The 15,362-nt window shown below is 38.9% G+C and overlaps 4 protein-coding genes across 4 annotated transcripts; 2 read left to right on the forward strand and 2 right to left on the reverse strand.

The window, feature by feature from the left end:
- Nucleotides 1-685: 685 nt before the first annotated feature.
- LOC137736541 (lysine-rich arabinogalactan protein 19-like) lies at nucleotides 686-1,975 on the forward strand. The gene is made up of 2 exons (XM_068475793.1): nucleotides 686-1,450; nucleotides 1,583-1,975. The coding sequence occupies exons 1-2, from the start codon at nucleotides 686-688 to the stop codon at nucleotides 1,676-1,678; spliced, it is 861 nt and encodes a 286-aa protein (XP_068331894.1). The 3' UTR covers nucleotides 1,679-1,975.
- A 1,703-nt stretch (nucleotides 1,976-3,678) lies between these two features.
- On the forward strand, nucleotides 3,679-5,208 carry LOC137737650 (lysine-rich arabinogalactan protein 19-like). The gene is made up of 2 exons (XM_068477192.1): nucleotides 3,679-4,598; nucleotides 4,731-5,208. Exons 1-2 carry the CDS (start codon nucleotides 3,849-3,851, stop codon nucleotides 4,824-4,826), a joined length of 846 nt encoding a protein of 281 aa, XP_068333293.1. The 5' UTR covers nucleotides 3,679-3,848; the 3' UTR covers nucleotides 4,827-5,208.
- LOC137737651 (uncharacterized) lies at nucleotides 4,960-6,217 on the reverse strand. Its single transcript, XM_068477193.1, has 4 exons — nucleotides 5,980-6,217; nucleotides 5,767-5,890; nucleotides 5,411-5,539; nucleotides 4,960-5,205 (listed from the first exon to the last, which is right to left on the reverse strand). The coding sequence occupies exons 1-4, from the start codon at nucleotides 6,150-6,152 to the stop codon at nucleotides 5,098-5,100; spliced, it is 534 nt and encodes a 177-aa protein (XP_068333294.1). The 5' UTR covers nucleotides 6,153-6,217; the 3' UTR covers nucleotides 4,960-5,097.
- A 341-nt stretch (nucleotides 6,218-6,558) lies between these two features.
- LOC137737652 (phosphate transporter PHO1 homolog 1-like) lies at nucleotides 6,559-12,004 on the reverse strand. The gene is made up of 14 exons (XM_068477194.1): nucleotides 11,728-12,004; nucleotides 11,318-11,618; nucleotides 10,581-10,989; nucleotides 10,446-10,494; nucleotides 10,279-10,350; nucleotides 9,763-9,892; nucleotides 8,767-8,887; nucleotides 8,411-8,660; nucleotides 8,201-8,305; nucleotides 8,047-8,091; nucleotides 7,803-7,955; nucleotides 7,432-7,710; nucleotides 7,006-7,142; nucleotides 6,559-6,864 (listed from the first exon to the last, which is right to left on the reverse strand). Exons 1-14 carry the CDS (start codon nucleotides 11,962-11,964, stop codon nucleotides 6,774-6,776), a joined length of 2,379 nt encoding a protein of 792 aa, XP_068333295.1. The 5' UTR covers nucleotides 11,965-12,004; the 3' UTR covers nucleotides 6,559-6,773.
- Nucleotides 12,005-15,362: the final 3,358 nt, after the last annotated feature.

Raw genomic sequence — 15,362 nt, forward strand, 5'->3', positions numbered from 1 at the left:
TTATTGAGTGCATTTTTTTTTACATAGAAATGAATTTAAAAGAATTTATAAAATACTTAAATTAAGAATATACCTGGAATATAAAGTTTAATTAAAAGTAAAAGCACTTTAATCAAAAATTGAAAAGTAACATATGTTTAATTTAGAAAAATCTAAAATGAGGCATCTAATTCTAATTTATCCTAGCTTTTATTCATGATATTCGCTTGGATTATTGTTGGCCTTTGTTTGCCCATCCTTTGTTTTAATCACGGTGCCTCATAACTCTCTTTGGCAGTGAGAAATTACCAAATGAATGATAAACAAACAAATAAATGCCGTGCGGTCATCTGTGCTTCATAGGAGAGTAACTTGCATAACACAATGCTGCCATCGCAACGTCCCATGTTACGAAGGGTGTTGAATTGAGGATTGAGGACCTTGCTTTCAGAAAGGACTGAACACCTCCTACCAGAGTTAAGCTCTGCTGTTAAGATCAAAAATAGATGTATCTTCTACATTTGTGCCGCGAGACCCTTGTCAATTTCTTGGCCAGCTTCTCAACTTCATTACCAACATTTGCTCGCCAAATGATTAGCAGAGAAGTTCCCATCACATGAAAATTATATCTCTCCCCACTTCTATTGTTTCACCAAACTGCATTTTTCTCTTCTCACAAACGTAATATATAACCGACAACTCTCCAATGCTGTTCACTGGAATTCGTCTTCCAAAAATGGTTTCGATTTTGCTGGCTTTCGTTTTATGTTGCCTCAGCTTTCAAGTAATCCTTACCGGTGCACAGACACCGGCAGCCGCACCCTCTACTTTACCAGCTGCAACGCCTCCGCCTACTACCACAACTGCTGCACCGGCTACTCTGCCGACTACAACCCCACCACCTTCTACTGCACCAACCGCAGTAACACAACCGCCTGTAAATGCAGCACCAACCCCACCAACCACCACACCTGCATCACCTTCCCCTAAGGTAGCACCATCCAAAAGCCCAGCAGTCCCACCCCCGCTACCCCAAAGTCCACCTGTGTCAACTCCATCACAGCCACCGAATCCGCCGCCATCACCACCTGTTTCGACACCAACATTGCCACCTCCTGTAGCGGCGCCACCTGCATCTCCAACACCAGTTCAAGCCCCAGCTCCTGTTAAAGCAACTCCTGCACCGGCACCAGCTAAAGTAGCACCAGTGCCCTCACCATCAAAAGCACCCCCAGTATCAGCGCCGGCACCAGTTATTGTGCCACCAGCTTCACAACCAGTGCAAGCACCGTCACCTGCTCCACCCAAACACAAGGGGAAGCACAAGCACAAGCACAAGCACAAGAACAAGCATCATCATCATCATCATGCACCAGCACCTGCGCCAACTGTACAAAGTCCCCCAGCACCACCTACGGTGACAGATACAGAGGACGATACAACACCGGCCCCATCACCAAGTTTGAATTTGGTAAAGAATTTAACCAGCTCTTACTCTTATTACCATAGAACACCATATTTGCATGACGGAGCTCAAATTTTATAGATGTTACTTGACAACTTTAAAGTTTTTTCTATGACCCCTCTCTTTTCTGTCTCGTAGAATGGAGGAAATGCACTCCATCAGAAAGGAGGGATATCAGGATTCTGGGTTACGATCGGGTTAGCAATCACTATACTGCTGGCAATGACAGGCTAAAGTTCTTATCAATCTTAGACGTTGAACTATGAATTTATTGGTACAATGCCAGAAGATTTTTTTCAAGAGAATATATTGCAAGAAGATGATTTTTTCATATGTACAACCCTAGATGTAAGAATCAATAATACTAAAGATGAACGATCAACGTTTACCACTTTTTTGTTTACTTCGTGTTCAATATATCAAGGGAGATGAATTCGAACAACCACCAAGAATTAGTTTATCACAAAGACAACTCAAAAGTAGCATAATGAATTCAATGTCGGATCAAACTTCATCCGCATTTGTATCCACGTCGAAATTCTCCCTTAAGTCATACACATACTCAACCACAAGGCCAAGATTATTGCACGTGGATGTAACCTGTGAGTTCTATTAGCTTATGTGTATATTTTATAGTTAAATGCTTTCTTCTGGATATTTACACTGATGTGTGTATCAGAGTGGAAGAATTACGGGATTCAACAGCCCATGCAGAAATGATATGCATACGGGAAGCTTCAAATGTTCTTCGGTCATGGAGGCTTTCGGTAATCTCTCTGTTATTTAGTTGTTAGTACCCATTTCAATATATATACATGCATATTGATGATCTGAATGGACATATTCTAGTCATGGAATCATGCTTTTCTTCCTCTTCATTAAAAATTCCCTTCTGGCTTCTGTGTCTGCATGATGACATTGCAAAGTTAGAAAGCAGTCTTTCTTTTTTCATTAAGGTATGCGAGTTGTGTCCTCCTTCGTAACCCCTAACTGGATAAGGTATGCGAGTTGTGTTCTTCAATTGCTCCTTATCTTATCTTATCAACCTGTAAATATGCTTGCAGACTTTTTCCTGATAGGGGTGAAGGAAATGGCTCGGAACACTCGTACAAACCAGCTCCTCCTGTCCACCCACTCCACCCAAATATGACAATCCGACGTGGTGTGTTGGCATCTGATTGTGCAGATATAATGCAGCAATTCTTCCAGCTGAGGAGAAGGAAGAAGGAAAAGCAAGCAGACCCGGCAGCAGCGCCCTTGCGTCTTCATCGAATTTCTCTCCATCCATCAAAGTTACTTACGAAGATGCATCGCATCTTCCACATAATGTTCTGTTTGTAAGAGTTCAAAGACTGTTAGTTTGATGAATGTACAAATCTGTGTCGAATTTTGGCGAAATTTAGTTGTCTTTCTCTCAGTTTGTCCAAAAATATTGGCAAAATATATCTAACAGTGTAATTAGATTTCACTAGTGATCCGACTATGACTACGTCATGCATGATGTCAAATGGGATGACTAGATTATGGGACCATCCGGCAAAATTTTTTTGAAAAAATACTTGGAAATTATAGAAACACTTTTCGGAGAAGCACCTATCAATTTGTATTAAAAAATTATATGAATTTTTAACAAACATTTAATTGCGCTTTTAACAAAAGCGTGTGCCAAAAGTACCCTAGCATTTACAAGCAAGGCCACGTAAATGGGACAATGCTCTATTGGGTGAGTATTCCTTACTTCGGAAATTTTAACCGTAAGATCTTTGTTTGAAAATACAAAAATAAACATCTAAAAATCGTTAAAACGTCCAAAGTACCTGATACATCAGAGCACCCAAATTTTTTTGATGTTCTAGATAGTGTCTTTTTTATTTTATTTTATTTATTTATTTTAAATATAACTTTTATTCATGATATTCACGTTGGATTATTGTTGGCCTTTGTTTGCCCATCCCTCGTTTTAATCAAAGTGCCTCCTACCTCCCTTTGACAGTGAGACATTACCAAATGACTGATAAACAAACAAATAAATGTCGTACGGTCATCTGCGCTTAATAAGAGAGTAACTTGCATGAGACAATACTGCCACCGCAGCATCCCGTGTTATGAAGGGTGTTGAATTGAGTATTGAGGACCTTGCCTTCAGAAAAGACTGATAGACACCTCCTACCAAAGTTAAGCTTTGCTGTTAATATCAAAAATAGACGTTTCTTCTACATTTGTGGCGCGAGACTTTTGTCAATTTCTTGGCCAGCTTCTCAACTTCATTAACAACATTTGCTCGCCAAATGATTAGCAGAGAAGTTCCCATCACATGAAAATTACATCTCTCCCCACTTCTATTGTTTCACCAAACTGCATTTTTATCTCCTGACAAACCTAATATATAATCGACAACCCTCCGATGCTGTTCACTGGAATTCGTCTTCCAAAAATGGTTTCGATTTTGCTGGCTTTCGTCCTATGTTGCCTCAGCTTTCAAGTAATCCTTACCGATGCACAGACACCGGCAGCCGCACCCTCTACTTTGCCAGCTGCAACGCCCCCACCTACTACCACACCTGCTGCACCAGCTACTCTGCCGACTACAACCCCACCACCTTCTACTGCACCAACCGCAGTAACACAACCGCCTGTAAATGCAGCACCAACCCCACCAACCACCACACCTGCATCACCTTCCCCTAAGGTAGCACCATCCAAAAGCCCAGCAGTCCCACCCCCGCTACCCCAAAGTCCACCTGTGTCAACTCCATCACAGCCACCGAATCCGCCGCCATCACCACCTGTTTCGACACCAACATTGCCACCTCCTGTAGCAGCGCCACCTGCATCTCCAACACCAGTTCAAGCCCCAGCTCCTGTTAAAGCAACTCCTGCACCGGCACCAGCTAAAGTAGCACCAGTGCCCTCACCATCAAAAGCACCCCCAGTATCAGCGCCAGCACCAGTTATTGTGCCACCAGCTTCACAACCAGTGCAAGCACCTTCACCTGCTCCACCCAAACACAAGGGGAAGCACAAGCACAAGCACAAGCACAAGCATCATCATGCACCAGCACCTGCACCAACTGTACAAAGTCCCCCAGCACCACCTACGGTGACAGATACAGAGGACGGTGCAACACCGGCCCCATCACCAAGTTTGAATTTGGTAAATAATTTAACCAGCTCTTACTCTTAATACCATAGAACACCATATTTGCATGATGGAACTCAAATTTTATGGATGTTACTTGACAACTTTAAAAATTTTTCTATGACCTTTTTCTTTTTTGTCTCGTAGAATGGAGGAAATGCACTCCACCAGAAAGGAGGGATATCAGGATTCTGGGTTACGATCGGGTTAGCAATCACTATACTGCTGGCAAAGACAGGCTAAAGTTCTTATCAATCTTAGACGTTGAACTATGAATTTATTGGTACAATGCCAGAAGATTTTTTTTCAAGAGAATATATTACAAGAAGATGATTTTTTCATATGTACAACCCTAGATCTAAGAATCAATAATACAAAAGATGAACGATCAACATTTACCACTTTTTTGTTTACTTCATGTTCAATATATCAAGGGAGATGAATTCCAACAACCACCAAGAATTACTTTATCACAAAGACAACTCAAAAGTAGCGTAATGAATTCAACGCCGGATCAAACTTCATCCGCATTTGTATCCACATCGAAATCCTCCCTTAAGTCATACTCAACCACAAGGCCAAGATTATCAACTAACTTGTGATACTTTTGACACCCTGCACACTGATGAGAAGCAGTGCTAATTAGTCAGATGAACCCAAGACTTGTTTCGTACTTTTAGATTAAGAGAACTAGAAGCAATGTTGAAACCGACCGTAGAAAAGTATCAAAATATCAACAAATTGACAGAAAAAAAGTTTAACAGGTTTTTCATCATCAAGAACAAACAACACTGAATCTTATATCAATCAACAAGAGGAATAAGTACCTGTACGTAAATAAGCCCCCGCTCATAAGCCAATCGATTGACAAGTCTATTTGTCCTTTCACCACACAAATTACAAGTAAATTTCACAAGCAAGCTTCTTCTTGGAAGTTGTATGTCAATCGTAGCATCCTTCGAAAATTCGAAAAGGGCATCCAAGAAACAGAACCCAAGTTAAGAAGTTAACACATCCAAGCAATGACAAAACAAACACATACATTGATATGATAATATATGTCACATTGGTCTCAAACAACTTGTAAGAAAAATTAAATGACTACGAGCAAAATCGATACGAAAAAGACAATGATTCTATAAAATTACACTCGAATCGCATATTTTTTTATATTTTTTTATACCGTATTCGGATTATTGGGTTCCCATTCTGCGTCCGTCTCAGAATTGCCACTCATCAACCCAGAAACAGCCAGCACCACATAGCCACGCTTTGGTGCTACACCTGCCGTATGGGAAATTCTTGAGCTGAAATTAAAGATTTAAACTTTAGCATAAACATATATGTGGACGAAGAAAAATGAAAAATTGAAAGAAACCCAGAAGAGTAAATTCACCAGAGAGGGTTTCTTCGCCCGTGGGTTGAGGACCAGGAGAGGCCGACGGTAGGGTTTTTCTGGGAAGCAGAAAACGGTCGGAAGAAGGATATGGGTTTATTAGGGTTTGTTATGAGAGGCAAGAGAGATGGAATGGCGGGGGAGAAAGCGCAGGCGGTTGGTGTCGCCGCCATTGATGTAGCTCTGTAGAGTGTATGCAATTTTCTCTGTTTTGTTTCCGATTGCAGTTGCAAGAATGTATTTGCTTTTGGGCTTTGCTTATTTTGGGCAAAATCAATTGGGTTTTTGCCACGTGTTATATGGAAAAGGCTGAGTTGCGCAGCCAACGGTCCTTAAACGTCCAAAACTCAAATTATGACACGACGCAACTTAGATTCAGAAAATTTTTATCAAGGGAGACCGTTTTGATCGTGTGACTTACTGACAAGATACATAAACTAGTTAATTTGTATTTTAGTCTCATCCGTCCTCCGATTAACTACTAAGCATTTTGAGGTTCCAATAGAACAAGAACAGAATCTACATAGCAGCAATGAGTGAACTGTACAGTACTAATGTATTTGCACTTTGCATCAATTTTCTTTTCCTTTCATTGATGAAGGAATTTTTTTTGTGTACAAGTATGAACAAATGTTCTCCTAAAATCCCGATCGAACAAAAAGAGATTACACAGTTGATGTGTCTTATTACACCAACTTTGGAACGAGCTTTCAACAAGATTCCTCCTCTTGGAAACATTTGTTTCGAAAATGCCTAAACATCGAATTCCGTATGCAGCTGTTGCCAATGGGGCATCAGTCCTGATCATCCACTTCATGAAAAGGCAGTGGTACTGTCTTAACTGCTCTAAACTTGCCTGCATTGTTCAGATGTTCATTCTCTAACCTGTACCATTCGAACATATCATGCGTTAGAGATATTGAAATCGAAAAAGGGTAATTTGAGTTTCATGTCAAATTCTGCATATGGCTGCAGATGCAGACTGATAAGAATAAGAATCGTAGGAATTTAAGGGTTTTTCTTTACCTGAAAAAGTTCCACAACCCTCTTCTGACGACTTCAAGAGCTGCCAAAAACAGCCCGGTTACCCTGTAATCTACATGTCCAAAACTTGAATGGAGAACAGTTTGCATCCAAGCTAGCCTGAGAATAAGATTCAATCCCTGCATTGATAGCATCCAAAACATTCGTCAAACACCGGATTTGAAACCCGATAAAATTTATAACCTAGAAAGAAAACACAAAAGTTGTTTCGATGATGTGCGTGCAACTTCTCAGACAACATCTAATCCCTTGCTGTCATGTTGTCCTCTTTGAATAGACTGGGAATCTTTTATCATGACATTTACCAGAATTTTATTTCGAGAATATGTTCATTCTCGGTTGCTTGCCACACAAGAAAAATCTTGTTCTCCAAATTTGTGATTTATTTGAGGGGGACATGGCAATTACCATTGAGATGTAGTATATGAACTTTCGGCGAATCATTAATTCGTTCCTAAGCAAAGGATTCTTGGAATTCATTTGTAGCAAACCCCAATCCTTTACAAAGTCCCAATACAATTGGTAAATTGTTGCGAAAGTCGATATGATCACAACAAGACAGAGCCACCCAATGCTCCCTTCTTTCTCATAAGCTACTTTAGCTACTGCTGCTAACATTGCTGACACATATTTGCCTAGATTCACAAGGTGGCTTGTCTGTCCCTCATCAAACCACCGCCGAGCACACTGAAATCCAATTTAACAAAATCTTTGTCAGATGTCGAAGAGAAGGGACGGTAAAGATTATAGCAGATAGCCAAAGAGCTTAATTAGTATACCTGCATTGCTCTCCAGTAATAAGGTAGGAAGGACACGGCATAAGCAAGATCTCGGTAATGCCCCGCCCTCATGCAGTAGCCATAGTCCTGAGTTTTGTAGCTCCCGGTTATGTAGTAACACGCCACATACTCGAGGTTCCTAAGCATCGGAACCTATTGAATACAGATAAATCTATTGTTATGACGAACCGGAAAAGTTTATAACTTGAGGAACGAATATATTTGATTTAGCGCTGAATGATACCTGACTACAAAGTTGATCTGCCATGAAGAAGTCCAGCATGACAACCTGCAGACAGCAAACAGAAACTAATTAGAAACATGATTTAATTGGTCTAATATGGTTTTAGCTGTTACTAAAAATGTTTTGTTTTAATCATGTTGAAGAGATGCAGTACCTTGTACAGAGGCGACAGAATGATATTTCTTAGGACACGAAGAAGGCGGAAACGGCTTGATCGGTAAATGATGTTGAAGGGGCACACAAGTAGTACTAAAAACATCTGCACATGTAGAAGAAAAGTTAAAACCTGATTAATATTTACTGTAAATATGCATTATTTGATCTTCCTTTTATGATTTATCATGTCATGAGTTGAAGAATTTACCAACAAAAGAAGGCCAGGAATTTCTTGAACTTGGGCATATGAGTAGCCTTTTGTTAGCAGTAACAAATGAACACACATGACTCCGACCACAGTAGTCAACGACATGGTGCAGATCAAGAACACATCTCTGTACTTTAGCTCCTTCGTCTGGGGCAGTTCAAAGATAAAACTGTAATTTATACGCGCCTTTCTCCACGCGAAAATGTTGCAGCCGTATAAGAAGAAGTGTAGAAACAGTAGGCTGAACATGCTGCAAAAACAAAACAAAAAGAGTTTAGTTCTTTAGCCTCTCCTTGTTTTCACCAAAGTATCAAACATTTTTAAGACTTGTTCAAATTATTTGCAGCAATGCTTACCTAAGTACAGGGTAGGCAGTTTCCATGTAGACTGAATTTGGCTGCCGTTTGTACAATCCCGTGATATGAGCCATAATGACATATCCAGTTACGAGTGCGATAAAACATCCCGTAAATAAACCTGATAATTATAATTAAAGAAGATGAGTCACATGAGTAGTTAGTCATTGCAGTCCAATGTGTCACATATTTATTAGTTTCATATATTATGTATAAGTATAGGCGTTCACAATGTAATGCAACCTATATTTTGTGTTCCACTTCTTTTTTTGCTAGGCAAGAAAACAAACACCATTACCAATATTCCCGTTCGATATTATGATTTTTACTCGAAAATTAATTTATAAAAACTGAATCTACTCGGATCCTAACTAATTACCTTGTTCTCTCTCACCACTTGGACTAACCTTGAAGACTTGTGGGTTCTTAAGCAGTGTACATGCGAGTAGCTCGGTTCCGCACCGAGGAAATAAAATCTTGCTGCCCTCTAGAATCTGGATGTTGATGTCCCTTTTTAGGGTTCTACCTTTGTACAATAAAAAAGTTGTCCAAACAAATAACAATGGCAGTAGCGACCTATGCTTTATTTCCCACCCAAAAAGTGGACAAGGCACAGCCTTGTGTTTCAAAACCCTAGTGGGCTATTGGGTCCGTACACTTTTGGTTTCTTAATCTTGTATGGTCACAAAATGGAGAATTTTTAGTGATGTCTGAGTACACGGTTTGGTACACAAGTGTAGTAATATAAGTAGTTGGAAACTTGAATTTTTTTGACCAATTGTATTATGATGCTTGACATATTGAACTTTATTCCCGGCACACGGAAAAATCTCTCCACAAAATGAACAAACTTTTGAGCTCCAGGGCTAAAGTTGTGTAAAGGAGAACCACTTAGGTACTTTAATTTTTATCTTTATAAAAATGTTCATCCAAATTTGTTGTAATTTGGCATAATATATCCATTGTGGTCACTTTTCACGAAAATTTTGTACCTACCAATGAAAAACGTTACAGAATGTAATTCTTTACGCTCAGTCGGTTTAAGATACTTCATGGCCTTTCGCTGGTCTTCTTCAGCAAGGTGTTTGGTGAAAAGCTCCTCAACTTCATCTCCTAAGTTCATCACCTGTCATTTTTTAAACTAATAAGCAAAAATACTATTGACCTGCAAAGTTAACTTTTTCTAGTTTCCGTATCAGACAAGCATATCTGGGTTCGATTTTTATGAATCTAATGGCATCCATTGTGCAGTCATAAACTGCAGGATCAATGGCCACTTGAAATTGTCGGGAAAATATTTGGACGAAATGATAGAAAGTGGCCAACATTTGAGCATGATCCAATCAAAAGATCATGCAAAAATTTACTAAAACATAGCTAGCATGATGGGAATCAGATACTTAGCGTTTGAAGACGTTTTATGATTCATATAGCCTACTCTGCTTAGTGGAATAAAGCTTGATTGTTGATATTATTCTTCAAAAATTCAAAAAATTAGGGTTTGTCAAGTACCTTATCTGAGCTGTTGAAATAGGAACTCTCCACAACTTTTAGATAAATCGGAAGAACTTGTTTTCCAGTGACCTGAAAAAGATAAGAAAAAAATCAATTTAATTACGTAAGCAAAAACCAAAGTGCAAATTTAAAAAGATGAATTAAAAGTTATGCATTTTACTTACTTTGTCAAACTTCTTTAAAATCTTTATAAAAGCAAGCATGTTCAAGTTCCTGAAAATTTGACAACACGTAAGCTTCCCCTGCATCATCGAATAACAACCCCAAATTTGTTCATCTTTTGAACAAAAAAATTTTACCTGAAAGTTTTGAGGTATCCCAACCCTTTGTAGAGCTCGACGAAAGCTCCTTGGATCATTTTTTCCGCATGATGCAACTTAGTTTTGTTGATGTGCAGCTTACCACCGTCTGCGCCGCATTTTTTCGAGGACTGATTCACCAGATCTTCCCAAACTATGTAACTGATCGCTGAGAAAGTGCGCGACGGGGTTGTTAGAGGAATGTTTATCTTCAAGTTCTTCCCTTGGAAGCTGAAAGAACGACTTGACATGCTCCTTAGCTTTCCACTATCTTCACTTTTCGTTCTAATTGATTGTCCCAATTCACCGGATATCGTGCCTTCCGAGTATGCCACTTCATTTTTCTCCAAGTCTTCTGTGCAGTCTTGCAGCTGTTCTTGCTCTGTTTTATCCTTAACAGAATCCTCATCTGTATCCAAGAAACAGAGCCATCATAAACTAAGTATTGATAATCGCTTTTTCGATTCTATAATTTTGGTAAAGAATGAAACGACTTAAGGTACGTTTACTGAAATAGATAGCAAACTAGAAATAATATAAATGGAACACAATGATAATTTGTTCTAGCGACAGTCAATCTCCGCTTTGCTAAAGGAGGTAGTGAAGAAAAATATTCAGAGAAACAATCTAAATGGGATATGCCAAAACGTATAACTAAAACATGTACGATGTATGCGTGTGTGTATATGCAGATTTTGCACATTCGACTGAAAATTAAGACGAAATCGAAGATTTACCAGATGTGAAGGAGCCTGACATGGAAATATCCTCCTTGGAATTCAGCGCAAAAGCTCCTTTGCCGCGCTGTTTCTTGAAGGCGGTTTTGAGCTCAATGAGTATGTCCGTTTGTTTCTTCAAGGACTCCCCTCTCTCCATGAACTCTTTCTCCTTTGTTCTGAAAAACTGATTCACCTTGTTGAGCTGAAGGTCGAGGAATGAGAAAAACTCTTTCGCAGCATTAGTATCAGCAAACTGCTCTAACAATTCAGTCTCATACATGTCTCCCTTGCTTGCTGATGAGGCAAGCTTCTTGTGAACCTGGTACATAATTATAAGACGCACATTAATTCATACGCGTTCGAAACATGATTTAAAATTTAACCAGAAAACAAACATAATAATAGTGTTCGGAAGAGAGAATGAGTACATGTATGAGGTCATGTTCTCTATGTGGATGGCCAAAAGGAGTGAACTTCCTAATGGAAGTGATGAGAGTGTCGGATAAAGACGTGCTATTTTGGTGATTAGTAGGTGAGTTTTTGTTGTTGTTAGAGTTAAGGAGATTGATTTTTTTGAGGTCCTTCTTGAGCTGCCAGTAATCGACGAATGCATCCTTCCATTCAGGGATGAGCTGCCCTTCGAATTGCTTGGAGAACTTCACCATTTTCTCTCTTTGAGTTTTGAGTTCTGAGTTCTGAGAGAGAAGGATGACGAAGAAGCTCTAGCTCTCGTTGTTATTTATGGGGGTTGGAAAAAAAGGAACTTTTTATCGATATCTCGTACCAAATTCCCTAAGAGCACATTCTAAAATATCCTTTGCTTTTATACCATCACCATATGCTTCCGCCACTTGAAAGGGTATAGTAACCAGCTTCACCGGAAAGTAAACCGAATTGCCACCGGATGCTACGACTATCTCGGCCAACTTGTGCTCATGAAGATTTTAAAATGGTGGGAATTTAGAGTGGCATGGAGAGGGGAACAAATTCAATTCAAATATATATAGGGAAAAGAATAATAGCTCTTATAAGATGGCATAGTTTGTAATTAAGGAAGATTAGCAAAGTTGTCTTTTTTTTTTTATCTACTTAATTACTACCAATACCCTTTGTTTCTCAACTATTATGCATATGATCAAAGGGTAGTTTAGACTCTTTAGAAGTTGGAAGCTGCAGTGGCCCATAAGATCTGCTTAATTATTTGTGAAAGTGAAGCTTATTGGTTAAAATATTTATAAGCACACCCAGGTTAGCTCCAATTAGACCAGCCTGATTTCCACTAATTGAAGCTAACTAAAGTTTCAATATTTTTTCTTGCCTTTCATTAAGCAATCAATACTTTTATTTGCAGTATATAAAGTAGAGATTATCATCTTATACAAGAACACCGTGATCATATATACATGAGTTACTTCCAATATAAGCAACATTAAAGACTTCAGGTTGCAAACTTGTAGACTTTGTTGTATGGATATACATGCCACAAAAAAAAAAAAAAAAAAAAATTATGTCCTTAATTTCTGGAACCAATGTGAAATGGTGAATGAAAATAAATTAATGTATATGAATCCATTGTTGTAGAAGATATGTGTTAGCATTTTGGACGGAGGAAGATCTTGTATTCTAAATGTTACATGTTCATGATGAAACACCTGACATAATATGAAATGAATTAGGTCTTTGAGGTTCTTGGGAATTTTGAAACGTAATTTACATATGATAAAATGATTTATATTAAACAAAACGATTGTGATATTATTTTAAAATAAGATATGAACAACTAAATACACTGGCACATTCTAATACATTATCAACAAATTAAGCTAATTGGAAGTACCTCTACTACTAGTGTGGTGGGTTTTTTTTTAATAAGGTCAATGATTTAGGAGAGATTAGCTCTTCGGTAATGGTCATGTGCGAGACACATATCCCCTTTCGTAAGGGTGCGAACTATTACACCTAGATACTGTCACATCCCGGCCCGAGCCCCCACCACATCTCAAGCTCGACTCCACCGTAGCACGATATTATCCGTTTTGGGTCCCGACCACGCCCTCACGGTGAACTCACACAAGAACTTCCCAGTGGATCACCCATCCTGGGATTGCTCTCGCGCGAACTCGCTTAACTTCGGAGTTCCTACGGAACCCGAAACCAGTGAGCTTCCAAAAGGCCTCGTGCTAGGTAGAGATGAGAATATACATATAAGGCTTACATGATCCACTCCCCTGGGTGATATGGGATGTTACAATCCACCCCCCCCTTAAGGGCCCGACGTCTTTGTCGGCACATTTCCGGCCAGGGATTGGCTCTGATACCAAATTGTCACATCCTGGCTCGGGCCCCCACCACATCCCGGGTTCGACTCCACCATAACACGATATTATCCGTTTTCGGCCCCGACCAAGCCCTCAAGGTTTTGTTTCTGGGAACTCACACGAGAACTTCCCAGTGGGTCACCCATCCTAGGATTGCTCTCGCGCGAACTCGCTTAACTTCAAAGTTCCTACGGAACTCGAAGCCAATGAGCTCCCAAAAAGCCTTGTGTTAGGTAGAGATGAGAATATACATATAAGGCTTATATGATCCACTCCTCTGGACGATGTGGGATGTCACAGATACCCCATGCATGTCCCTTCTCCACCATTTTTATTAATAAATAAAAAAGGAAAGTAAACGGAAAAATTATAAGCGGGGAGTCTAAGCCAAAACCCATAATAACCAAACGATCAATGAAACCGATAATAAAGAAAAAAGGAAATATCATGAGTATGGTAGAGGCAACAAAGTCCAGAACTGTAAATCACCAGTGGTAAGCATAACTATCTGCCCAAAATAAAGCTAAATAATCTGCAACTTGATTTTCGTTTCGATAAATATGTGTACACATAAATCACATTAGACAAAGTAAGCCATAGTAGGGTGGTGATTGTAATAAGAGGCTCCATATATGTGATGATGATATATGTTCTATTCCCTTGTTCTAAATCCACTCCATTGTTGCCAACTTGTCAACAAGATCCCAGCCTCCCACCAAACTACAAAAATAAAAAAATAAAGACCCACAGCCGTTGCCCTAGCTATAATATTGTATTTTGTCATTTTTTTTTCTTCTTAGACATGGACTGCAACATCAACAGTATAATTGTGGAAAATTGACAGCGTCACTAAGAAAAGATACCCCTTTTATTTTCTTATGACATCCGCATAAAAGCACACTGTTCTCCCCTGTGTTTTCTGTTCCATGCATATATGCCCCTTACACACTACCAATACAAATAGTTTATTTTTTCTTGGTAAAAAAAATGGTAGTTATATTATGCTGGCGTAAACACTTTTTGTCCCTTAATTGACAAAATTATACCAGATTTTTGGTTTAAATTTTTACATGTATATATAAAGAGGGACAAGTGTGAGTTAAACTGTGTGACTTATATTGATAAGCTTACAAGGTAATATATATTGATGTCATTAAAAGATATGTAACATCTTATCAATGACATCGGCATATTAGTTTAAGATTGTATCAATGGTATATTAGTGTAACATCGTATCAACAGTATTGGCATATTAGTGTAACATCGTATCAACAACGTATTAGTGTGACATTGTATCAACAACGTATTAGTGTAACATCGTATCAACATCATATTAGTGTCAACGATATAAAAGATATGTCATCTCTCAACTACAGTCGAGGAACATCCACTTATTAAGGGTCATGTTACCTTATATATCACTTCATATGAGAACCTAGAACCTATTTAGGTACAATTGTTTAAAATGAAGAGACATACATCTCAACGTGGAATTTCAGTTAAAGAGATGAGAGAAAAAAAAGTTACACATGAAACCTAAGCCTTTAGGTATATAGAATATAGAACCAATGAAAATCCATGGAAATGATGATCTGATTCGGATGGCATATTTGGGTACTCCTTGCAGAGTGACTCAACTCGTCTCTATTTCTTTCCCTTCCATATTTAATTACATTATCATCCTTCTCCGATGCGTAGCTTAATTACCAAAAGAGAAAATATATATATATATTTGACTATGCAAT

Source organism: Pyrus communis, chromosome 6 (genome assembly GCF_963583255.1).
Source record: "Pyrus communis chromosome 6, drPyrComm1.1, whole genome shotgun sequence".
In the NCBI taxonomy this organism is placed as follows: domain Eukaryota; kingdom Viridiplantae; phylum Streptophyta; class Magnoliopsida; order Rosales; family Rosaceae; genus Pyrus; species Pyrus communis.

What these genes read in the sequence shown, in the direction of transcription:
- LOC137736541 (XM_068475793.1), top strand. Translation starts at nt 686, where the DNA reads ATGCTGTTCACTGGAATTCGTCTTCCAAAAATGGTTTCGATTTTGCTG. An exon ending in CATCACCAAGTTTGAATTTG is followed by an intron (nt 1,451 to 1,582) that starts GTAAAGAATTTA and finishes TCTGTCTCGTAG; the next exon opens with AATGGAGGAAATGCACTCCA.
- LOC137737650 (XM_068477192.1), top strand. Translation starts at nt 3,849, where the DNA reads ATGCTGTTCACTGGAATTCGTCTTCCAAAAATGGTTTCGATTTTGCTG. An exon ending in CATCACCAAGTTTGAATTTG is followed by an intron (nt 4,599 to 4,730) that starts GTAAATAATTTA and finishes TTTGTCTCGTAG; the next exon opens with AATGGAGGAAATGCACTCCA.
- LOC137737651 (XM_068477193.1), bottom strand. Translation starts at nt 6,152, where the DNA reads ATGGCGGCGACACCAACCGCCTGCGCTTTCTCCCCCGCCATTCCATCT. An exon ending in AACCCAATAATCCGAATACG is followed by an intron (nt 5,540 to 5,766) that starts GTATAAAAAAAT and finishes GAATTTTCGAAG; the next exon opens with GATGCTACGATTGACATACA. An exon ending in GGGGGCTTATTTACGTACAG is followed by an intron (nt 5,206 to 5,410) that starts GTACTTATTCCT and finishes GCTTCTCATCAG; the next exon opens with TGTGCAGGGTGTCAAAAGTA.
- LOC137737652 (XM_068477194.1), bottom strand. Translation starts at nt 11,964, where the DNA reads ATGGTGAAGTTCTCCAAGCAATTCGAAGGGCAGCTCATCCCTGAATGG. An exon ending in GAGAACATGACCTCATACAT is followed by an intron (nt 11,619 to 11,727) that starts GTACTCATTCTC and finishes ATTATGTACCAG; the next exon opens with GTTCACAAGAAGCTTGCCTC. An exon ending in GGGTTGTGGAACTTTTTCAG is followed by an intron (nt 6,865 to 7,005) that starts GTAAAGAAAAAC and finishes CGAATGGTACAG; the next exon opens with GTTAGAGAATGAACATCTGA.